The 24,436-nt window shown below is 48.4% G+C and overlaps 1 protein-coding gene across 9 annotated transcripts in view; it reads right to left on the bottom strand.

Moving 5' to 3' along the window:
* The window catches only part of ADGRB1 (adhesion G protein-coupled receptor B1), a 280,607-nt gene that overhangs the window by 77,159 nt on the left and 179,012 nt on the right, over positions 1-24,436 (bottom strand). For 7 of the 9 annotated variants that reach the window (XM_038127279.1, XM_038127283.1, XM_038127286.1 and 4 more), the window contains one exon: positions 8,981-9,122. In XM_038127279.1, the coding sequence (XP_037983207.1) occupies positions 8,981-9,122 (142 nt within the window). The remainder of the gene's footprint in view (positions 1-8,980; positions 9,123-24,436) is intronic. The other 2 variants (XM_038127278.1, XM_038127285.1) reach the window with 1 other exon arrangement.

Raw genomic sequence — 24,436 nt, 5'->3', positions numbered from 1 at the left:
GGATATTCCCCACCTGGGGAGATGCTGGCATGATTGCCATGTTTAAAAAGAGGAAAAAGAACCATTCGTCATGGAAAATGAAAGCATTGTCTCACTTGTGGGAAAAGAGCGGAGTCATTTTGCTTTCACGGATTTATTGAATATATTCTGTATATTCTTGTGGTGAGCAGGGCAGGTAGGCAGCCAGCAATGGAGCTGCAGGCTGAGTTTTGTCTGGCTGTCATCACACCCAGCACAATACCAGTTTCTTGATTAGACACTTCTCACATTCAGAGGGACATTTTGAGCTCAAATATTCCCAATTACAACTCTGGCATTACTTTTCCACACATATTGCCCATTTTTGCTTAAAGATTACCAAAATCTTGCCAGCAGGTTTATCTACCCAGCTATTACTTGACAGCAAAATTATGAAGGGCACAAGCCTTTCATAAACTGCTTCAATTTGGGCTTAAATGAACATAATAATAATGACCTATTCATTTCCTACTGCATGGCAATTTAAGGGCAACCTCAGCCTTTCTGCAGGGCATAAAGGGCTCAGAGGTGAAGCAGACTGTCAAATTTACCTAAAGAATTGCTTTTCCAGGCCAGAGTACAACGGAGATGGGTGCAGAATAATAGAAGAAAGACAAGCAACACTCAACAGTTTGCCTGACTCTTCAAATGCACCGTGCTCAGTCCCTGAAGTGCTTTGAAAAGGAAGATAATCTCATCTAGCACTAGTTCTGACTCCCACCCCACGAGCCCATGAAACCCAGCCTCCAGCACCCACTCGTTACCATTTTCAAACAAGCCCCTTTGTGATGCTCCCACGCCGTCCTCCTGCCTTGGGAGAAGCTCCCTGAGCGCCCAGAGCTTCAAACCTCCCCTGTGAAGCCCTGCCTGGTGCAGTGCCCACAGCCGACCCTGGCAGATGTGACCACCTCGCCATGACTAATAACCTTGTGCTGTTTACACGGGCCCCCACGCCCGCCCCCATCCCGGCATCTTGGGCTTACAGATGGAAAATTCAGCTGAATTTCTCACACTGATGGGTCAGGGTGGCTTTGTGGCTCAGAGCTGAGCAGGCTGGAGTGGTGCACTCACAGCTGAAGCCTCCCGGGCGGCACAAACTGCAGGTTGTAAATATGAGATGACAGCGGATCGACAGCTACAGGTGGAAGTGGGAAGTTGAGGACAGACTCGGTGATTTTTGTCTTTCCCACATGCCTCCAGCCCACTCCTTCCCCTCCCACCAATGTGCTGCCCCTCTGCCATATTCCTCTCTTTTTACACAGCAAGGCACAGACACCAAGGGGATCTACACCTCAGAATTCCAGGTAAGAGAGTGGAAAAGACCTGACAAGCTCAGCTCATGCCTCAGTCTGTTGCAAAACCATCAAAACCACCCCCAGCCTCTTCAAGAAAACCTTTGCTGATGGAGTCTGGGCTCTTGACTATCCCTGCAGTCAGAAGGTTTTCCCTTGTGCCTGAATTAAATCTCTCACTCTGCAATGAGCCCAATCCCCAGCAGACACAGAAAGCAGATTATTTCCCTTTCCACAGCCACCTTCAACCCGTTTCAAGATTATCATCCTCTTTCCCCTCAGCCTTTTTTCTTTGAGGAAAGAGCCAAAATGTCTCACAGAGCTCAGCCATCAGTGTGGAGGCACCACACCAAACATCTCTGACACATCGTCCCCTCCCACACACCCTCCCACACTCTGGGCCGTGCCAGTCATCCTGCCTGGACCCAGAGCAGAGCAATCCCAAGCAGGCAACACTCACACACTTGGTTCACATTTCTGGCCCTCAAATCTGCTCACAAGTGAGGCTGAGCGCTGCTTTCTGAGCTCTTAGGAAAGGGGAAAGTGGGAATTGGGAAGACCCTGGTGTCCTGGCTTGAATCCACACCTCCTTAGCAGAGCAGTAAGCTGTGGCAGGGTAATAGGGCAGCTGTCACACTTGCTAAGCTGCCTTCATGGCAACGAGCCATTAAGCACTGCAGCTCAGAATAAGCACCAAACCCCTCAGGAATGCCTGGACATGCAGCATCCCAGGCATTCTCAGTGAGGCTTTAATCAGAGCAGAAGACAGGGGACCAGCCCCAGCCCTGCTCTGCTCCTGGGGTCACTTGGTTAATGCCAGCGCCGCTCTCACCTTTCCACCAAAGGGTGAATTTGGCTCCGGCATTACTCACGCTCCAGCACTGAATCCCACAACGGCTTTAAGCTCCCAGCCCCTTGATCCTGCTCCTCTCCCACATCCCCTTCAGATGGAGAGATATGGGAGGGTGATGCAGCATTTGCCTGCAGAAGAGTCCCTGCCAGGGCTGCGCCGAGCTCGCCGGCTCCGGCTGGCGGGGGCTGAGCCGCAGCCCCACGCTGCTGCAATCCCACCAGCTGGAGTTTTGTCAGTAGTTAAAGACCTGGGTGAATCCGCCAGCGACGAGCAGGAACTCGGGGAGGGAAGCTGTCAGCTGGGAATATCTCCCCAGGTACCCAACGGATCAACAGACAGCGAAATCCGCAGACAGCCGCCAAGGTGGTGGGATGCTGGATGACTGCTTATTATGCTGAGCCAAATCCTCCTATTATTACCTCCTGTGCTACCTGTCTTCTTCTAATATATTCAAGTGTTGTCTCTGCTAGAAGCACAGCACAGCACTGAGAGGGAATTCCTATCCCACTCGTCTCTCATGCCTTGCCTGCGTATGTTCCAATATCAATCACTTATTTGCTAATGGGATCTTTTATTAGGTATCTGTGTATGGCACACAGCAGTGGCAATCTCCAGTCAATTCTCCCAGCAGAATAACAAACCCAGGCTGCCTCTGGCACCTGGAGCACACCACAAGCTCCGTCACTGATCCCCTTCCTCTTAAAATCCAACATAAATCACCTGTACATCAACTCCGAGTCCTCTTCAAACTCAAACGAGATTTAGCCTGAATTTACTCTGCAACACGAACTGACAGACCCCATGTCAGTGACAGAGCAACCCCTGAAAACCAGGTGATCTCCAGCAAAGCAGAAATGTAGGGACACAATCCAGTACTTTCTGTTAAGAGGGCACTTTGGAAAAATAATGGACTTCTCTCAAGAGGGCGTTAGACCGTGGGCTGGCAAGTTTGGCCCCCTAAGAGCATCACACATCCCATCTCCTCCTTAATCACATTAAGAGAGAGAGTAGGAGGCAAAAACTGTCTGCCCAGCTGGTTCCTACCCTGTCTTCTCCATTCTATCCACGCCTGCTGAAACTCAGGAGGGCTAAACTGGATTTAGTGAAAAGAGCCTCCCTGCTGAGCATAGCAAAGAGCAGCCCGTGATTTACAGAATCACCAGCTTGCTCCTACAGGCTGCCACGGACCTCAGGGAAAAGCACCCCAGAGAAAACACAGCAGCTGCTCCTCGTGTGGAGCAGGAGATGGGCAAAGCCCAGAAATCCCCAGCAGCACTTAGACCACATCCTTCCCCAATCCCAGCACAGAGCTCTCCTGGGATGAGCAGGAGTCCAGCTGGAATGGCCCTTTGCCACTCCCACCTTGGCATCTCTGCACCTAGGGAGAGTTCAGTGGCAAGAGAACAAATCCCCAGGAAATCTTAGGCAACATTTTCAACTCAAGAGGCACAATCAGCTCCTAAGAGACACTCTACACACAGCAGCATCCTGGAGAGGACGGGGTGATTGCAGGAAGAGGTGCCAGCACCGCGAGCGCGGGAGCTCGCAGAGGATTTGGACCACAAAAGCCCAAATGTTTGTGGCTCAGCAATGTTCACCCTGGCACAGCTCCTGCTAAATGGGCAAGAGGAGGCTCCTAATGCTCTGTCAGGGAAATGACAGCACTTGGTGCTTCCTGAAGCACCCTTCAGGCTGGGGGCACTGTGCAAATGTGGATGCACAGAGCCTCGGATGTCACCTGCAAGGGTTCTGCAGCTGGAGAAAGGGAAACAGAAAGCAAGGAATTGTTCAGCTGAAGGTCACAATTTCACTGACAGGCACAGAAAAGCTCTGGCTGTAGCCTCAACAACACACCCAAATACACCAAACTTCTCCCTAAGCCCCTGTTCAACCTGACCAGAGTTTGATGTGTCAAAGCCTGCCAAAACGGAAAACTTCCCTTCCTCAGAGAAGTCCAATTTTTGAATTAAAGAGTTAAAGTTGCAGAAAAAGCAGAACCAATATTAACCAAGCCTGGAAACTGTTGTGAACATGAGAACTGTCAGTTCTCAAGGTATGCAAAAGGCTTTGTTCTCATCCAGACTCCAAATTTCACGTGATAAATGATGGAAGAATATAAATGTTAAAATGTTCACCTCCAAATGAAGTTCTCCAGTCTTATCTAAATAAAACCGCTATAATTTTCCATCAAAATGTTGTCAAAATTGCTACACTCTTACAAAATATTTGATTCATCACATCAACTTTTTTTTTTTTCTTTTTTTTCTTTTTTTCTGCTGGGAAACCTGGATCTCCTCCCTGTGGAAGAGAGGCCCTAGAGAATTTTAGGAGCTTAAAATAACCCACCTTGTGTGTGCACTGTCCATGAAGTACAGAGAGCTCCTGCAGCACAGGACAATCTTTTCAGGGGGAAGATCCTCAGGACACAACAAGATCTTTGAAGGTCCCTTCCATCCCAAAAATGGGAGGTTTTGAGGGACAAAAAAAGAAATGTTTAGAGTTTAGAGAGGAGCTTTATCCCCATGGGTAGGAAGCACCTGAGGAAAGGTGCTTCCCATTCTTGCAAACTGGAGATAACACTGAACAAAGCCTCTTGCAACATCGTGGGATATAAATCCTGGAATCATTAAGGCTGGAAAATATCTCTGAGATCATAAAGTCCAACCATCAACCCAGCACCCAAGTGCCACATCCACATATTTCTTGAACACTTCCAGGGATGGTGACTCTACCACTTCCTTGGGCAGCCTATTCCAATGCTTGACAATCCCTTTCCTTAAAAAAATTTTTTCCTAATTTCCAACCTAAACCCCCCTGGCATAACTTGAGGCTATTTCCTCTCATCTCACAAGTCACCTCACTGCCTGGCCAGCACTCACCCAGGCCAGCTCTGCTACAAAAACCCTCACAAAACTCAACAGCTGCTAGTTTTACCTGTCAGAAAACACCAACACGGATGTGAGATCTCCCAAAAATTCAGTGCAGACATAACACACTCAGCACCCCTACAAGTTCTTGCCACCAGCTCCAAATCTTCATGAAGCCTAGGAATGAGAGGAGAGCTCAGATGCCTCTCTCTCTGATCAGTTTTCTGCAGGCAGGACCAGTAAGGAAGGGGAGAGAAAACAGAGATGTATTTGTCAAGTTTTTCTCCAGCCCTAAGGGCTGCATAAATCACAGAACCATCAGCTTGGGTTGGAAGGGACTTTAAAGATCATCCAATTCCAACCCCCTGGCTGGACAGAGACACCTTCCACCAGACCAGCTTTCCCAAAACCCCATCCAAGCTGTGCTTAACCAAGCTTTAAAGCTTGATTGACTTTAGAAAGGCCAAGCACAAGGTGGAAGGCAGCAAAGACAACATGAGCCAAACTCAAGATGAGACAACCGAAGAGTGAAAGGCTTTGCTGTTCATCCTCAGGCTCCTGCTCTACTTCCTCCCCTCCTCCAAAACTTGCCAAAATTTATTGAAAAAACCACCACCACAAGCCTCACATGCAGCTCTGTGGTTTCCTTTTGCCCTCATTCTCTGTTAGCACTGCTGCTGTGCAGGTGTAGCACCACAGGCACTGCCCTTCCAAGACAGGCAGGGTATAAAGCTAAAACAAAAAGACAGTCCCAAAATGCTTGTCTGTGTTCCTCAATTTAAGAAGTTTTAATCTCTCGCCATGGTCAAACAGCAGTTGTGCCAAAGCAGTGCATGAGGCTGCCTCTGTCGAGTGAAAGTAGCAGGGGAAATCAAACACAAATCTGAACTCCAGCTTTTGAGCTGGATCCGAACAGCTCCATCACAGTTTAGGGATGTCTGTCTCCCAAATTGACTCAAAACACAGCACTTTCAGCCTCCAGCTTCACTGAAATCAAGGAAAACTGCTTCCTTTCCCCACTACACCAGCAACTCTCAGGTCCCAGCCCAGGCAAACTGTCCTTGGCCAGTCCGAATCAGCAGCAACACTCGTCCCAAAAGCCTTTTTTCACTGAAAAGGAGCTGTGCCCATACCAGGGTTACAAATATCTCAAGCTGCCAGGGCCAAAGGCTCCAGAAGGGAGATTTATAGCAATAAATAATATTAATGACACAGGCGGACGGAGCTTCTTGTCCTGAGAGCTCCAAAGGCACATGAAAAACTGCACCATAAATGTCACCACCGCAGACACCAACGATGACGAGATGCCACCTCTGGGGACGGGAGGCAACGTGGGCTTGTTCAAAATGAGATTTGGGGAGGTAAGTGAGGGAATGAGGAGCCGGATGAGCACAGCCATGCAGGCTCACAGGGCAGGCAGAGGCAGGAGATGGATCCCAGTGGTTCAGCCATGGTGGTGCTCCCCATCATCATCAAACCCTTGGACTGGCTCAGTCAGGGGATTCAGGAGATATCCAAGCCCCAGTTCTCCCCCCAGCACAGCCAAAGGACTCATCCTGATGCTCATGAGTGGACTCAAGGCTGGGAAAAAATGAGCTGGGAAAACACAACCCAACCAGCAGCCACAGGAGTTGGAAAGAGGGCAACAGAAGCAATTTTAGGCCTAAACCCCAAAGGAGCATCTGTGAGTTTAGTTGCAGATATAATAAAACATGCCTGGGGGAAGGAGCTGTATCCTCCTGCAGCCAAGCCCACTCTCAAATGCAAAAATACTTGGAGGGATGATAAAGGGCTGACACCCACCCTGTGTTATCCAGATAACACCGAAACACCTGGAGCTGATGGAGCAGCAGCATCTGGCCACATCAGATTAACCATTTGTTCCCCAGGCTGATTAATTAAATAATATCAAACAGTGTGTGAACATAAAATCTATGTAAGAGAAACGTCTGCTTCAGCCAAGGCAAAGATTCGCTTTGCTTTTCCCACACTGCCTGATCCTCTGCCCACTTCCACAAGATGGATCAGCAGAGGACCTTCACCAGCAGCTCAGCTGCACATCTGGGCTTGCTTCATTCCAGGCTTTGCCTTAGAAGCCTCCCTGCAGCAGAAATCCCAGTTTGTTTCCCCCAGCCACGCAACCTCCCAAAACTTTGTCAGGATATCTCAGAGTCCTTCCCATGCAGGGAAAGGCTCACTCATCCATCACAACCTCTGGAGCCAGACTCTAAAGCTGCTGAAGCTTGGGGTGAAGGGTGAAGCCTTGCTGCTGGCAGGACACAGTCCTGCAAGCTCCCAGGGCAGGTGACAAATCCCACCTGGCTCACCTGAGATCACCCTGTCCACCTCCAGAAGGCTGGAAGCTCTCCTGGAGAGCAACAGCCCAGCAGCTGCTTCCCTGCCCGCTTGGTTTATGGTGGCAGGACAACGAAACAACAGCCCATGGGAGAAGACAGGTGCAGGGATGCCAGGATTGATGCAACCAGCTGCTTCCAGAGCCCTTCCAAGCGGGAACACACTGCCAGTCCTACCTCTGAGCATCCTTCAGCCAGAATATCTCTACCCGAGTGCACAGAGTTGGTGCTTCTGTCCAGAGGACCCCAAAAGCTGCTGTGCCCAAGAGCCCAGAGCCCATTTCCCAGCCCTGTGGTGGCTGGGCCTGCTTGGGGCCCAGGCAAACACAACCAACACTGTGTCTTTAAAACCACTTCAGTGCAGATGTTGTTTCCATGGTAACTAGTGGACCAAATACATTAGTGTTTCTAATAATAAACCAAACCTTCATCTTGGAAAATGTGATCCCCCCTCTCCCTCTACCACGCTCACCCTTCCTTTCTTCCTTTCCCCCTCCCCTTTTGCCGAATTAAGCCAGCATTTAACAAGCAAGCCATAATTAGTAAATAATTGCAAGGGCCCGATAACTCCCAGTGCCCAGGCAGATGGAGAAGCTTTAGGTGGAGGAGGGGGTGGCTTCGCTCTGTGAACCTGGGAACTGTCCAAAAAGGGATGAACTACTTAAAAGAAAAAAAAAAAAAAAAAAAAAAAAAAAAAAAAAAAAAAAAAAAGAAAGAAAGAAAGAAGGAAAGAAAAACAAATTCAAAAGCACAAGGTGGAAGAGAGGAGCCTGCGAAGCCTCTTTTGACCACCCCAGCGCCGTCTTTAGTGCCCTGGCACCCTCCCCGTGCTCTGACTCAGGGTGCAGCCGCTCAGCGATAATTTCTAGGAATCTCGCACTTTTTTTTTTTTTTCCGGACGCTCCGTCCGAGACGCGGCACCGACTTCGTGTCCCCGACAAGCGGCCAAAACTTCACAACTCCTCCCCTCCACGCTCCCCAATTCCAGAGTGGGAACCCCGCCACAAACACACACCCCCAAAACTGCGTGGGGTAGCGGGAAGGACGCGCCGAGGCGGGGATGGAGCCAGGCGGGGAGGGAGGCGGAGCGGGGCGATTCCGCCCCCCCAAAAGAAGCCACGTGCGAAAGATTCCGTGCGTGGGGAGCCCACGGGAGTGAACCCGCCTGCGGGGGCCGGCGGCTCCCCACACTGAGCGGGATTCACGTCCCGAGGCACGGCGCAGGGATGGAAGGATGCATGGGGAGGACGAGGGGAGCAGCATCCCCGATGTCCGCGCGTGTGTCCCCAGAAGCTGCGGTCAGGGTCGGGGGGAAGGGGAGAGGAAGGACGGCGGGGAAGGAAGGGGGAGGGTTATGCAAAGCCTCACGCTGTGTCGCCACGGTCCCGGTGACACCGGACTGCAGCAGCAGCGGCAGCGCTCGGGGCTGTCCCCGCCGCGCCTCCGCGGTACCCGAGAGCGGCGCGCCGGGGATGCTCCGCCGCATCCCGGGCGCGTCCCCTTCCCTCCCGCTTCATTCCGCCCTGTCCCCCGTGTGTCCCCACGCCTCCCCGGCCCCTCCGCTCCTCCCTCCGCGGTGCCGCCGGCGGGACTCACCATGTCGGGGCTGAGCTGGGCTAAGATGGCGAAGGCGGAGAGCCGGTCACACAGGCACTTGGTCCGGGAGGCGTCGAGCGGGACCGTTCGGCAGCCGCGCCAGGACCAGGCGCCGGGCGGAGAGGCGGAGGCGGAGGCTCTGCTGGAGGGAGGAGAGCAGGGAGGGAGGGACGGGGCGGCGGAGCGGGGAGAGAGGGAGAGCGGCCGTCAGGGCGGGCGGGGAGCGGGCACCGCGCCCCCCGCCGCCCCCATCCCACCAAGCTCCCAGCGGACCTGCGTCTCCATCCTGGTCCTGGTACTGGTCCGTCCGCGGTTCTCCCGCCCCACCGTGACCCCTCCATCAACCCCACACATGTGAACGGCTCCCTGCAGCCCCCGGGCTGCCCGCTCTCATGATCGCCCTAACCCTATAGCCCTGCCCCACATATCCCATATACACCCCCCCTAACCCTACAGCCCACCTATCCCACGTGTGCTCGCATAACTGCACTGCCTCATCCCACACAGCCACCCCATGGATGCAGAACCCTAGAGTCCTGCCCCACATATCCCATACACACCTCCTTAACCCTGTAGCCCTGTCCCACATATCCCATATACACCTCCCTAACCCTGTAGCCCTGTCCCACCTGTCTCATACAAACCTTCCTAACCCTATAGCTCTGTTCCACATATCCCATATACACCTCCTTAACCCTGTAGCCCTGTCCCTCATGTCCATATAAACCTTCCTAACCCTATAGCTCTGTTCCACATATCCCATATACACCTTCCTGACCCTGTATCCCTGCCCTACATATCCCCAATATACCTGTCTACCCTACAACCCTGCCCCACATACCCCATATACACCTTCTAAACCCTATAGCCCTTTCCCACTTACCCCATGCACACTTTCTTAGCCCTAAGCCCAGTCCCACATATGCCATATACATTTCCTTAAACCTCTAGCCCTATCCCACTTGTTCCACAGGCGCACCCTTAACCCCACAGCTCTGCCTCATGTATCCCATATACCTATGCACAACTTCCCACCCAGCATGTGCATGCACATCCCTAAAGCCCTGTGGCACCCACCATATTGATCCACACGTGGGACACATGGATAAATAATCATACAGCCCTGTCCTTACGCAACCTGAACACACCTCCCCATCCCTACAGCCCTGTCCCATATACCCCGTTTATGGATATAACACTATAGACCCAAAATACACCTCAGTCCCCCCATAGCCCCATCTCTTACCCCATACACCCCCAACCCCCCGCTCCACACCCCATATAAATGGGTATAGACCTCCCCCAGCCACAGGAATGCCAATTCACAGCTTCCCCCCTCCCTTCTTCCTTCTCCAAAGGCCAGGCCAGGACCTTCCTGAGCCCTTCCCCACATTCCCAGAGCTCTGGGCATGGCAGGGATGTTCCTTGCTCATGGCCAGAGGGACCTGAAGACATCAAAGGGACAGATCGCTGCTTTCTCCTGGCATCCTTGCAGCCTGGGGAAAAGCAGCAGAATGGGGAAGGGGCCATAGATGGGGAGGTCTCCATGGTTTTCATCCCACAGGTGGGGTGGTTTCATTACCATCAGGAAAAATGACTGCAGCCCCATCTCTGTGTGAGCGCAAGGGGCTAAGCCAGAGAAAAGGGGAATCTGCTGCTCTGCCTCATGTGCTGGGACAGTGGGGACCCAAAAAACTGCTGTCATTTTCCACCCATTGCTTCTGTGTTTTGTCCAGTCCTATCTCCTGGGATACGGTCACTCAGGGAGAGCAGATGCAGAGAGCAAGTCCACAAATTCAGTAGAGATGGGGAGAAGGTCAGCATCCCTGTGCATAGCCCGGGCTTCACAGGAGCCTGAGACAGGATGTGGAGGCAGAGCAAAAGGGCCATCTGCCTTCACTGAAGGGACATGGGGAAAGATGTCCCATCTCCCCAGCTGACCATCCTCAGAGGAGGGAACCTCGGCAGCAATGCCAGCAGCGAGCCCACGGCAGCTCCAGATGGAGCCAAGCTGCTCAGCAGCCTTGGGTGCACCACAGATGGCCTGGACAGCTCTGTGCTGCTGGCTCCAGAGACCTGCCCTGAGTCACAGACAAGTTCTTTGCAGGTCTCAACCCGGTGCAGGCTCTGACCTGCTCCTCACACAACCATTCCGAGCCTCCTCCACGTCCCTGTGCCACCATGGCCTGGGTGACAGAGCACCAGCACATCCTGCTCTCAGTGTCCACTCACATCCTGTTCAACATGTGACACGTGCCTCCCTGAATTATTTCTGATTTGGGTCACAGCACTGTTCATAGTTAAAAAAATAAAATAATAAAAAAACCCCAAATAATTTTACTGTTGAAATTGTAGGCAATACACAGAACCTTGGGGTTTTTTTTGCCCTGGTGTTCATTCAGAGCTTTCTAAATGTCTGGACTCTACTAAATGTCTGAAGGTCCCATCCCTGGGAGTGCTCAAGGCCAGGCTGGAGGGGGTTTGGAGCAAGCTGGGATAGTGGAAGGTGTCCCTGCCCATGGCAAGGGGCTGGAACTAAATAATCCTTAAGGTCCCTTCCAACCCAAACCATTCTGTGATCCCGTGGTTCTCCATCCATCCATCTCATGGAACATAAATCTGTCTTCTCTGGATCAGCAGCTCTTCACATGATTTTCTCAGAGCTGTCACATCATCTCTTGGAGGCTTTCAGACCCTGGTGTTGTTCTTTGCTCTCTTTCATGCACTTTCTGACATCCCTCAACACCCTTTTTGGAAGCGACCAAGAGATCCAAGGCCAGTCTCATGGGAAATCTTAATTCTGTATTTTCCCCTCTACGTCCTGCTCATATTTCCAAGATCTGCATTATTGAGTTGTTCTGTTTATCCACTGTCACCGAGAAAAATGCCTTATTTATGATGTGTACAAATAATGACAAATTCCCAGACTCCAACAACCAGTTCTGTATTCTCCTAGAAAGTATTAATTTAGCTTGACAAAAATCTATTTTCCATAAGTTGATTGCTATTAATGCCTCTGTTTTAATGAGTGTGCTATTATTCAATTATAATCATAATATTACCCACAATCCCTAAATTTTTGGATCCCGTTTCAGATGGATATTGTGCCTAAGACAGATGTGAGGCTGCTGTGCTTACACACACATGCTCCTCTCTCCAGATTTGGGGAACTCATCCACCTTTCTTTTCCTAAAGAGCAGTGATCCCAAATTTGTCTAAACCTGCTCTTTTAAAACCCTCGCATTCCAAATTGCTCTGTCTTGTTACTCTTGCACACATCTCACTCTGCTGGATGATGTATAGCAGGTTTTCCAGCTGCTGGTGTAATGAAAAGTATTTCATTAGGCTGGGATGTGGATTAAGGAACCAGGCTCTCTTCCAATTACAGAATACAGGCGTTTATTGAAATTCCTGCATTATTTTAAATAAATCTGTCATTTCGAGCTAGTGACAAAACAATACCATCAGGATTTATTATGGGTTTAGTAGACTCTGAATTTTGCTTTTTATTCATCTTTGCTGGTCTGAAGAATAAAATTCCTACACTTTTTCTTTTTTTTTTCCCTCTTGTATTTTTCAAGGTTTTAATTTGCATTGCTTGCTGTCAATTTATCCTTTGTCCAAGTTTCCACAGCAGCTTTTACTTTCCCTCTATAACAGACTGTTTGTGGGGTTTTTTTTTAATAGATATTGGTGCATTTGGCTTGTGGTGGGGTTTTTTGTTAGCTGAGGGTTTTTTAGTGTTCTGTTTATCTTTTTCATTTATGGGTTTGATGAAATCTAGAAAACTGCTTTTAAAGGCTCCTAATTATAGAATTTTGGAATCATAGGATGGTTTTGGAAGGGACCTTAAAGATCATCTTTTTCCAACCTCCTGCCATAGGCAGGGACAGCCTCCACTAGACCAGACTGCTCAATGTCCCACCCAACCTGGCCTTGGACTCTTCCAGGGATGGGGCACCCACAATCTCTCTGGAGAACTTGTGCCAGCACCCCTCTGCTCTCACAGGGAAGAATTTCTCCCCAGTATCCCATCTCATCCTTCTCTCTGGCAGTTTAAAGCCATTCCCTTTGTCCTGTCACTCCAGCTCTTGCCCCAAGTCCCTCTCCAGCTCTCCTTGGAGCTCCTTTGGGCACTGAAAGAGGCTCTGAGATCTCCCTGGACCCTTCTCTTCTCCAGACTAAACAATCCCAGGTCTTCCAGCCTGTTCCTTTCATCCCTAACTCTACTCTCAGCTTTTTTCTGTTTCAGCAGCCTTTCCCAACAAACAGAAATGCTTAAATCTCCCATTTTTGGAGCATCAAATTTGTGTACATTGCAACACACAGACACCCCCTGCCCCAAGGAACCTGAACTCTCTTCAAGTGTGGGAATACATTTGCCCTCACATCACTTCCAATCCCAAAGCCCAGCTTTACTCATTTACCAGCTTTCAAAGTAGACTAGGACAGATCTGGGCCATACATCAACAGAAGTAACCTCATCCAAAAAGAAAAAAAAAAAAAAAAAAAAAAAAAAAGAAAGGAAAATAAATCAGAAAACCAACAAGAACAGGAAACCCCAGGGAAAGTATCAGAAAACAAATAACACTCCCCTGATGCTGTGCTTGGTCTCACACTCCCAAGGCAGAAAAGCTGACAGAACAGCACTGAATGCAATATCAGGATAAAATCTATCCAGGGCCAAAGCCACACTTGGCACAGCCTGAAATCCATTTCTAGATGCACACAGAAAGTGCACAGCGATATTGAGGCAAGAAAAAAATTAAAAATTAAAATAACCACCTTTTGCTCTTCAAAGACCTGGTCTGGTGCCTGCTTATTTATCCTGTTGGACTCAAAGAAAGCAACTGGATCAAAGCCATCCAGTTCTTGCTTTAAAAGCTGCTATAAATCACATAAAGGATGGGTGATGTGGATGTGCTGAGTCAGGAACTTGGTGTAAATCACCTTAGAATAAGTCCAGCTACATCTTTTAATGGGAAATGAAAATCCGGCCTTCATTACTACCAGTGATTATTAATTAATTAGTCATTACCAGTCATTAAACCACTCAAATGCTCCAAAGACCATGTTCATTCCTCTGGTTTTAATATCCTCAGAAGAAAAACTTTTCTTTCATCCTTTCCTTCCTCGTTGCAAATCTCCCTAATTACCTCTTCTCGTTGCCCTGCAACCCTTTGGATACGAACACCACTGCACCCTTTGGGGATGGAGCTTGGAGATGGGTTGGGAAAACCTGTTTGGAGGTAGGAGGAGGTGGCAGAAGAGCCATGAGCCTTTTCTCACTGATTCCCAGTGTGGATGTAGAATCCTGGAATGGTTTGGGTTGGAAGGGATCTTAAAGATCACCTCGTTCCAGCCCCCTGCCATGGGAAGGGACACCTTCCTCTATCCCAGGGTGCTCCAAGCCCCATCCAGCCTGGCCTTGGATAATTCCAGGAATGGGGCAGCTTCTCTGGACAACCTGTGCCAGGGCCTAACCACTCTCACAGGAGTGAATTTCATCCTTGTATCTGGTCTGAATCTCCTCTCTTTCAGTTTTAAATCATTCTCCCTTGTCCTGTCGCTCCATTCCCTTGTCCCAAGTCCCTCTCCACCTCTCCTGGAGCCCCTTCAGGCACTGGGGCTCCAGCCCTGGGAGCATTTCCATGGTCTCCTCTAGACTCATCCATCACCCCCACATCCTTCTGATGCTGGAAGTCCCAGAGTTGGATTTGTTGTTAAGGTGAGGACTCACAATAATTCTTTGTGATTTTGGGTTGTCCCATTCATGGTTTGTGACGGTTTGAGCCTGTCCAGCATCACTCAATACCACTAAGAAAGGTCTAATGGGATTTCTCCAAGATCCAGGGAAACACATCTGAGGGAGTTTGGGTCTTGAAGGTTGCAGATACCTGCCCAGACAGTGTTTGGTTCAACCATCAAGTATTACCAAACACCTCATAGTTCAGTGCAGGTTTGAAATCCTTAAACTCAGGTTTCAAAATTCAATCACTGGATTTTGCCATCTAAAGATTATTTCACTGGCGGCAATTCAAATTACAAAGCAGATAGATTAAAAAAGGGCATGTTTCACATTTGAATGCAAAATTCATTCACTGTGGGCCTGATGAAAAGCTCTGGAAGACAATAGGCTATTAATGAACAGGTCCATAAGAGGAGAAACATTTGTGTGTTCATGTGTGCCTGCCTGTAGGTTCAGATTTCATTTGTAAAGTAGCAGAAAAGCCTTTGATTCTGCCAAAAAATACACTGGGTTTGTGCTGGGAAATCCATGCTCAAAGCTCAGAGGCAAAGAAAAAGAGCAGAATTTGAGTTCTTCACAAATATTGAATCCAGGTACGCTAATAAGGGAGCAGAATTATTTCCAGGCAGTCTCCAGAGTGGAGGCAAGAAAGAGGAAACTCTACTAAAGGGAAAACGTGGGCAGAATATTAGAGGAGAAGGTAGTCAGAGTGATTACAACCCAGTCAAAAAGGAATTGTAGAAATCCCCAAACCAGACTGGCGTAAAAAACATTGCATGGGGAGGGTGAGCAGGGAACCTGACAAGTTGGTTCTGTCTCTAACGTCTGTGGTCAGATTTATCTCCAGTGTAATTCCAAGGATGCTGCACAGGAAAATGTCTCACCATATGTTACAACATGAGTCTGAACATCGTTTGAGCACTTGATGGGGAAAAGCAATTAAGCACTGTCTTGTAGATTTAAACAGGAGCTAAGCACATGCTTAAGGACTTTCTCAAACAGAAATGCTGCTCTGAACAGGAATTTGCACAAATGGGGAGCTTTTGTTGCGGGAAGAGCCACGGAGCAGACAGAGTTTTTGAAATGGGGTAGATGTTTAAGATCTGAAATATACAAGGAATCTTCAGAAGTTTTTTCCATCCCAACCAACTCCGTGGTTCTCTGACTATTCTTGTTTCACGTGGGCCATTTACCCTTCTCCAACCAGGCGAGTGCTTGGCACGGGTCCAGCTGGCAGATTGATTATTAATTTGGAGAACAAACCAGAGATGAAGTCAAAGATAATCCTTTTTGTGGGATTCCCAAAAGCAATTTTCATTTCCAGCCAAAGGCTGCCCCAAAGCGCCTTTCAGATACTTTGGCTCTGCACAATAGCCCGGGACACAAAAAAAAAAAAACCCTGCAATCATATTTCTGCAAAAAGTATGTCAGAGTCACTGTTTGTGCAGGACCTCGGGGCTGAATTAAAGAGTGGATGGTTCCTAAGAGAAAGGGACATGAAAAGGTTTGCAGCTTTGGAAAAAAATAGGCTGATTAAAAATAAAATAAAATAAATCTTTGATTGGCTGCTAAAACAGTTACAAAGGATCTCATGCCAGAGAGGTAAATGCTGAAATTCATTAAACAGTAAGCTAAATATGGGTTTAAATCAATCTTTAACACTGCAGCTGCTTGGAATGTTTTGGAAACTCTCAGTACCAAAGCAGTGATCACTCTTTGCTTAGTTGAGACCTTCCTAAGAACTAAATAAAACCAGCAAAACTCTTTCACAGGGGTCATTCTGTTATCCAAGAGATAATTTTCCCTTTCTGTGATCAATCCACTCGTTCAAAGACAGGCTGAGCTCTCAGTTACACCACTGAAAATCCTGAGAGACATCTCACACATCCAGCAAGGCAGCGTAGGCTTATTGGAGCAAAACCAAACCTCCTGGAAAAATCCTGCACTTCTGAGCCTCTGAATTTGAAATGTACCACAAGTTCGGTAAATCCATGCAGCCTGAAATGAAATCTGAAGTTCCATTGAAATAAAGGATGGCCCAGCAATTTTCCTACATTCATTTAATGAAATCAAATGTCATCAATCTTATTTAGCTCAAAGCCAAGAAAGCCAAATGTGTCCTGGGCTGGATCCCCATGGTGTGGGCAGGCCAAAGGAGAGCATTGTCCCCTTCTGCTCTGGTGAGAGCCAGCCTGGAGTGCTGAATTCAGTTCTGGGATCCTCAGCACAAGAAAGATGTTGGAATAAGTCCAGACGAGGCCATGGAGATGTTCCAGGGGCCGGAGCCCCTCTGCTCTGAAGCCAGGCTGGGAGAACTGGGAATGTCCAGCCTGGAGAAGAGAAAGCTCCAGGGAGACCTCAGAGCCCCTTCCAAGGGCTCCAGGAGAGCTGGAGAGGGAATTTGGATGAGGGAATGGAGTGACAGGGCAAAGGGAATGATTTAAAACTGAAAGAGGAAAGATTCAGATTAAATAGAAGGAAGAAATTCTTCCCCATGAGGGTGGTAAGGCCCTGGCACAGGGTGCCCAGAGAAGCTGTGGCTGCTGCTCCATCCCTGGAATTATCCAAGGCCAGGTTGGATGGGTCTTGGAGCAACCTGGGACAGTGGAAGGTGTCCCTGCCCATGGAATGAGATGATTTTGAAGGTCCCTTCCAACCCAATCCATTATTTGAGAAGGAAACTGAGGCATACAAGGGAGATGTGAATGGATACAGACCTATAAGAAGGCACTCACAGAGCTCTGATATTTGGAATTAGCAGTGAATAAATACATCCACACATCCCTTAGCTGAGTTTCCTGGTTTCTTTACAGAAATTAAAAACAAAAACACTATAAAGCTTCCTGCTAAAGTACTCAGATTACTCATTTTCCTTACAAGTTTTGCTTGGCACTGATGACCTTTTTCTCAGCTCTACCCCAGGAGCACAGGCCTGGCACTGAACAGAACAATATTCTGTCAGTCTGAAAGGATCAATAATCATCGTAGCAGCTATTATTAAATTAGCTCTTAAAAAAAACAAAAACAAAAACAAAAACAAACAAAAAACCCCAATGAAAATGGAAAATGTGGAAAAGGAAGAAAAAGCATACTCTTGATCCCGTTGCTTGGTGCAAGGAAAATGAAACCAGAGCAGGAATATTAATTTTATTTTATTTTTCAGAGACCCCTAATTCAAGGTGTTTGGGGTGATTTCCTTCCGAACTGACAGAAGCAGAACTAAGATAACAGCGAGTTAAGAAAAGATTCGTGGTCTGTTGGAAATTAGGAATATTTGGGATTTCCTTTCTATGTATGTGTGGGAGAGAGGAACAGGAAAATATATAAGGAGGTGACAAGCAAGCCCTTTGCCCAGCTGTGAATTCATGAGCACAGCAAACTGAATTGCAGCATTTTCGGGGGAAAAGGTTACTTTCTATCTGCAAATTAGGCCCAGAAAAAAAAAAAAAAAGAAAAAGAAGAAACACTCCATATGCAGCCTCTAGTCTGAAGCCTTAATTAACATAAACAATGTTCAAACACACAAAGAAATAGATATTACCATTGAAATAAAGCATATGGCTGGCTAAATACCCCAAAGATTATCTGGAGATAATCTTTTCAGGCACCAGAAGTGCAGCTGACGCTGAGCTCTAATGATTCTCATCACAAGGCCAGGCCATCCCACCAGAGAGGGAGCTCAGCACTTCCCACCATCATCAGCCTCCTGGGTTTGCATCCTGCCTTTCAAGTCCAGAGCTTGTGGTGGAGAATTAATGAGCACTTTCCCCCTTCACAACGCTGCTGCACTGCTCCGGAAGAAGGCCTGAAATGCAGGAATCATCTCTTGAAGGAGAAACTTGTGTTGGATGGGGATTGGAGCAGCTTGGCTTGGTGGAAGGTGTCCCTGCCTGTAGCAGGGGGTTGGAATTGGGTGATCTTTAAGGTCCCTCCCAACCCAAACCATGGTTTCATGGAAGGGTGGGATGGGGGAGAAATTTGCCACTGGGCCCACAGCCAATTTCCTTGTGTTCCCCTACCAAAGTTCTTTCCCACAGGACATAAATTTCACTGGGATGAGCCCCCAGAAGGATTCCTCTGTCCCACCCAATATTCCACTGAACAATGCTGAATGTGTCAGAATTTTCATACAGAAAATGTGACACCATGGCCTAGGCAGAGGAGGAATGGAGAAACCAAAGGCACTCGGCCTCGCGTCCTTGGTCTCTAAATCAGAAATTAATGTGGAAATCCCTGTGAGGTGTCACAATGTTCCAAACCAGCTCAAAAGCCCCTGATCAAAAAACTCAGGGGAATATTCCTTCCTGACCCAGCCCTGGAAGTGTCCAAGGCCAGGCTGGATGGGGCTTGGAGCAACCTGGGATAGTGGAAGGTTCTGTCCCATGGCAGGGGCTTGGAACTGGGTGGTCTTTAAGAACCCCTTCAACCCAAACCATTGTGATTGAATTACTCCAGTTCTAGTGGCTGTTTAATAATTACAAATCTGGTGGCTCCCACAGCACCTAGTTAAGATCAGAACTTGAAGTATCATGAGGGAGTTGTTTGGTTTTTTTTATTTATTTGCTTTGGTTCTGAGGTGGTTTTTGTTTGTTTTTGGGGTTTTGGTTTTTGTTTTTTTCTGTAAGGCATATTTGAAGTCTTTTTGTCCTGTGTATGTTTTTTTTTCTTTAAAAGGATGACATTATCCAGCTCCTCTACAGAACCCTGTGAAACAGAAACAGAGAAGCTGACAGCTCCCTATAATCCCTTAGCTTTAAGAAGAAAAAAAGGAAAATAATTCTCATATTTAGCCACACTGCAAACTGTGCTATTATCAGGTCAGCTCGTGGCAGTGGCTGCAGAAGATGACCTTGGACTGCTTCCATGGAATCATCAAATCATGGAATTGTTAAGGTTGGACAAGATCCTTAAAATCATCAAATCCAACCATCAGCCAGCACCCTGTACACTACTAAACCACGTTCTCAAGTGCCACATCCACACATTTTTTATCTCTTCCATGGATGGTGTCTCCACCACTTCCTTGGGCAGCCTTTTCCAATGCCTGACCGCCCTTTACATGAAGAAATTTTTCCAAATATCCTAAATCTCCACTGGTGCAACTTGAGGCTGTTTCCTCTCATCCTGTCATTTGTTACCTGGGAGAAATATCTGATACCCACTTCACTAAAATCTCCTTTCAGTCTATTTCCACAGCAGATCAACAATTTATTAATCCAAGTCTTTATCCTCTGCTCTTAAATTTCTTATTGTTATCCAGAGCCAAAAAAACCTTTACAGTATTTCTGGAATCCCTTCAGTGTAAGAAACCTTGGCCGTGACTCCTAGATTAGGAGCTATGAGTAAGACTGCAAATAAAAAAATTTGTGTATTATTCTAAATAAATTTATTATTCTAAATAAATTTTATAAATAAGATATATTTTGGGGTAAAGCTGCCTCATTGGATATTTTCTGCTACCAGAATATTAGAACAATAAAAATGATAGAATTATCAAATAGTTTGGGTCCAAAAAGATGTTTAAGTCCCACTGATAACACAGAACTGCAAAACCTGCCACTAAACTGTGTCCCCAAGTACCACATCTACACATCTTTTCAATCCCTCCAGTGTTGGTGATTCAACTGATTCCCTGTCATGCCTCAACTCATTGGATATCAAGACCACCTTGGGAAAAAGGCAAAAACAGGAGCTACTGTGAAAATGTTGTAAGCAGAGGTTGGCACTTTCTGAAGCAGACTTTTCCAAGCGGAGGGAAGTGTATCAGTGGGACAAAAGGGGGAGGGAAAGATGAGCAGGAGGACAGCTGCTCTCATTATCATACAGGGCTGCTTTCCAGCAGAGGACAAGGTGAGAGCAGCGAGTGATGGATCTGCCTCCCTCCCACCCCTACGTGACATTCACAGCTGCATATCCAAGCCTTGCAGGATGCTTCTCTCCAGGGGCAGCTCCTCGGGTGTCCTTGAGCTTGCATGGAAATGTTTTGGCAGGTCCTGCATGGCAAGAACTGGAACCAGGGCTGGGCTGCTGTCCCCTTGTTGTACCACCCTGCAGGACCCTCCTGAAAGTGCCTGTTTGAGCAAATGTGTTGTGTGCATGTTCCAGCTGGACACAAGGATGTTCTGGTCACCCCCTCAGGTTCCATGTCAGCTTTCCTGCTATAATTTCCCAATTACCACAAGATGCCAGAGACTTGGGGCTGGTTTTGCAGTTATTCCCTCTCCAGCTAGGAAGGATCAAACTAGATCATGGCCCAAAAGATGGGACTCTGCTTTTCTGTTTAGAAAAGGGTGCAGCTCCACATCAGGAATTAACCTGTAGCTGGTCCAGGCAATCCTCTTTCTCTGCCCTGAATAACAGCCAGTCATCCTCTAATCACTCCTGAGAAACTGGGAAATTTTCCTGTTTTCACAGAAGACAACAATTAATGCACCCAAGGGATGAACAGCAGCTTTGTCACATGTACCAAAAATATTCCAGGGAAAATCCTCCAAGGAACTGAGTGCATTAGCAGGACCCACCATCTCCTGTACCTGGACGTCATGGTCCCACACTCAAGTCTCGTGGGAAAGATGGGAAGAATGGGAAAACAAGGTAGGGAATGATTTTGCTGAGCATAGCAGGTGCCAATAGAAATGTAGGACATTGCAGCCAGCAGTGAACGAGCTGGAAATGCTCCCTTTGGCTGCTCAAGGATGTACAAATGCACTTGGATTAAAGGCTGGGAGAGCAATGCAAACACCTGGGAGGAGATGTCTCACTCACATCCTCTGTTCTCACACGTCCTGTTTGCTGCTCAGCCCTTCCAACTCCGTGGATGGCCCCAGCTGAGCCTAAAATCCCTCAGAGCCCCCAAACCAGCCCTCAGCCAGAGCTCAGAGGAGCAGAAGGATTGACATGACCCCAACCATCACCCCGAGCTTGCTCACACCAAACCCTGGCAATGGTTTGGGGATTTTGGAATTATCCACTTGGAGATTTTGAACCCAAAATCTCTGGTGCATGGGACTGAAAGGAGAGAGGGAGATGAAAGTTTGTTGCTAGCTCTGAACAGAGAGCCTGCAAATCCCGGCTCTGGTCCAGATCTCCTGTCCCTTGTGCCTCTGTTTTTCAGCCTGCCCCTCTCTGAAACATCCATTTTGATGCTCTTCCCAGCTTTCCATGGCAAAGCCAGGGATGGAGACAGGCAGATTGCCTCCTGTCTACCTCTAAACAGCACTTCCCAAAAGAGCAAACAAACAGTGCTGCCAACATCCCAGCCCTGTCTCCAAGAGCACAGGAGGCCCCAGGGCCAGGTTGGGAAGAAGGATGGCTCTCCTGCTACCAAAACCCCAGCTCCAGGGGATGCTGCTTCTCAGAAACCTAAATCAGAACATTTTAATGGCTGAGCACAGGGCTGGAGGATAAAGAGACAAAGAGAAATAAATCAGGCGGATGACAGAGGGGCTGGGAATGGGAGGAGGTAGCAGACGGTAAAAGAAATTAAATCAAGAAGCAAAATTAAGGTGCTGCAGGCAAAGATGAAGATGCTGGATTAAAGATTAACCGTAACCAAGATGGAAATGTGGCCCTTTAAAGGTACAAATTGCTTCAATGCATTTCACAAAACCCACACAAATCTCCTAAGAATAAAGTTTTCACAGATGCAGCTGGATCACAGTGACAGAGATATCTGGACCTAAGAACTCTGGATGGCATCACACCATCCAATTAAAAACAATGGGAACACAATCACCCTAAAGAACTGAAAGTCCTGCACTGAAGTGAAGGAGAGGAGATGCAAGCAGTCATTAGAGAAGGGTTTGGCACTGTGCAGATAAATTGTGGGGGTATTTTCAAATCACTCTGAATCCAGGGGAGCTGCTGAGCCCTTTGGGACTGTCTGCTCACTGAGCATTTCCTAATTTATCTCCTGCCAGCCACCTCCAAAGGAATGGTGGGTGAGCTCAACGTGAGAGAGCACCTTTCACACCTGCTCCTTCACAGCCCAAAGGAAGAGACAGCTCAGCCAACATCCCCATCAAAGTGGAGCAGGTGGAGCAGGTTCAGCCCTGGGCTCCAGCCCTGGGAGCAGAGGATACTCGTCCCATCACAGCACATCAGGTTTTTGCACTGCTGCACATTCCCGTTCTGGGATCGCCGGGAGAAAGGTCTCTCATGCATTGCCACCTCCTTTCAGCACCAGCAACTCACATTTTCCACTGGAGCATCTCAAGACCCTGTTCCTGGGAGAGTGAGGGGGGTGGAGGAACTGGATGAGGTCGTGAGGTTCAGTTTTTTAAAACCCTGAGGTGTTTTTTCAAACATTCTGATGAGAGTTTCCTGGGTGATACAGACTTAGGAGGACCCACAAAAAAAGTATAGAATGGTTTGGGTTGGAAAGGGCATTTCAAGCTCATTGTAATGAGCAATGGCCAAATTAGACCAGTTTGCTCAAAGCTGCATCCAACCTGACCTTGGACACATCCAGAGATGGGGCAGCCACGACCTGGCTGTGCGAACCCGTCCCTTATGGTACAACCCTTCTGGGACAAACACAGCCTTGAGCCTTGCTGTTCCTGGCAGGATTCCCATGAGCAGAACCTCAGGGAAACATCAAAATCAAACTCAACGTGCATTTCAAGCCTCGAGCAGGATATCAGAGAGCCTTGAGCCAGGTGAGAGTAGGACAACACAGGTACACACCCACACACGGACATGGGGATGCTGCTCTGAAGATGAAAAGGTGTAGTCAGCGTGAGCTCAGCTCGCTGCACTTTTTTCCCTGCCACTGCTTTCCTTTGGTCCTTCCTTTCCCTTTGGCCTCCTTTTCCTCTGCACTCCACAAAATGAGCATTTCATGGGAGCTGAGCAGCCAAGTGAAGCTGAGCTGGCAGCTCCTTGAACGCATGGAATGCCTCCCTCATTCCCAGCTCGAATTTCGGAAAGCAACATCTGCCTGCTCCTGAAGGTCATTTGGATCCTGGATCAGGGATGCTGCACCACCTCCTCATTGCTATGCTGTGCCTGGAGCAGCCATAAATGTCCTGTCACATGAAATGCTGCTTCATTACAAGTTTTGGGAGGGAGGGGCCAAATAAAATGCGAAGCAAATGGCAAAATCCCACTCTGACGGGACCAGTGTGATTCCTGCCCTTACTTATGTGGGAGTAGAAAGGAACCCAGAGGTTTTGCTTTGGATTTGCACTTGCACAAGGGGAGGAAACCTGTGGGAAATTGAAATGATGCTAATGCAGTGAGGGGGCTGGCGCAGCCGTGGCTAAATAAACGCTAATAAATAAATAAATGCTGATGTTTAAGATCGCGCTGCCCCCTCTCCTTGAACACGCCGCTCCCAGCCCTCCTGGGGGCTGATCTAATGTTGTCTCACCAGGGGGGTCGATGTAAACATCTCCCTGGTGGGCAGGGCCCGGGTGGATCAGAGGGAAGAGGGTGAGATCCCTCGGGAGGAGTGGGAACACAGCAGCAGTGAGGCAGCTGGATTCAGGCTGCCAGGCTGCTGGGAACGGTACCTTGTCACAGCTTGGCAGCTTGAGGATGCAGGGATGCAGGGATGCAGGGGATGCAGGGATTCAGGGATGCAGGGAGCCACTGGCAGCAAAGCAGAGGATTGTAGCAGAGCAAACTTCCCTTCTCCAGGCCACACGGGCAGGAGCTGCAAACACAAATCAAGCTCCAGACCTGCAAAGCTGGCAGAGGTTTTCCTG

The sequence above is a fragment of the Motacilla alba genome, chromosome 2 (genome assembly GCF_015832195.1).
Source record: "Motacilla alba alba isolate MOTALB_02 chromosome 2, Motacilla_alba_V1.0_pri, whole genome shotgun sequence".
NCBI classification, from domain to species: Eukaryota; Metazoa; Chordata; class Aves; order Passeriformes; family Motacillidae; genus Motacilla; species Motacilla alba.
Note: the sequence above shows the minus strand (reverse complement) of the source record. Positions and strands in the feature narration are given on the sequence as shown.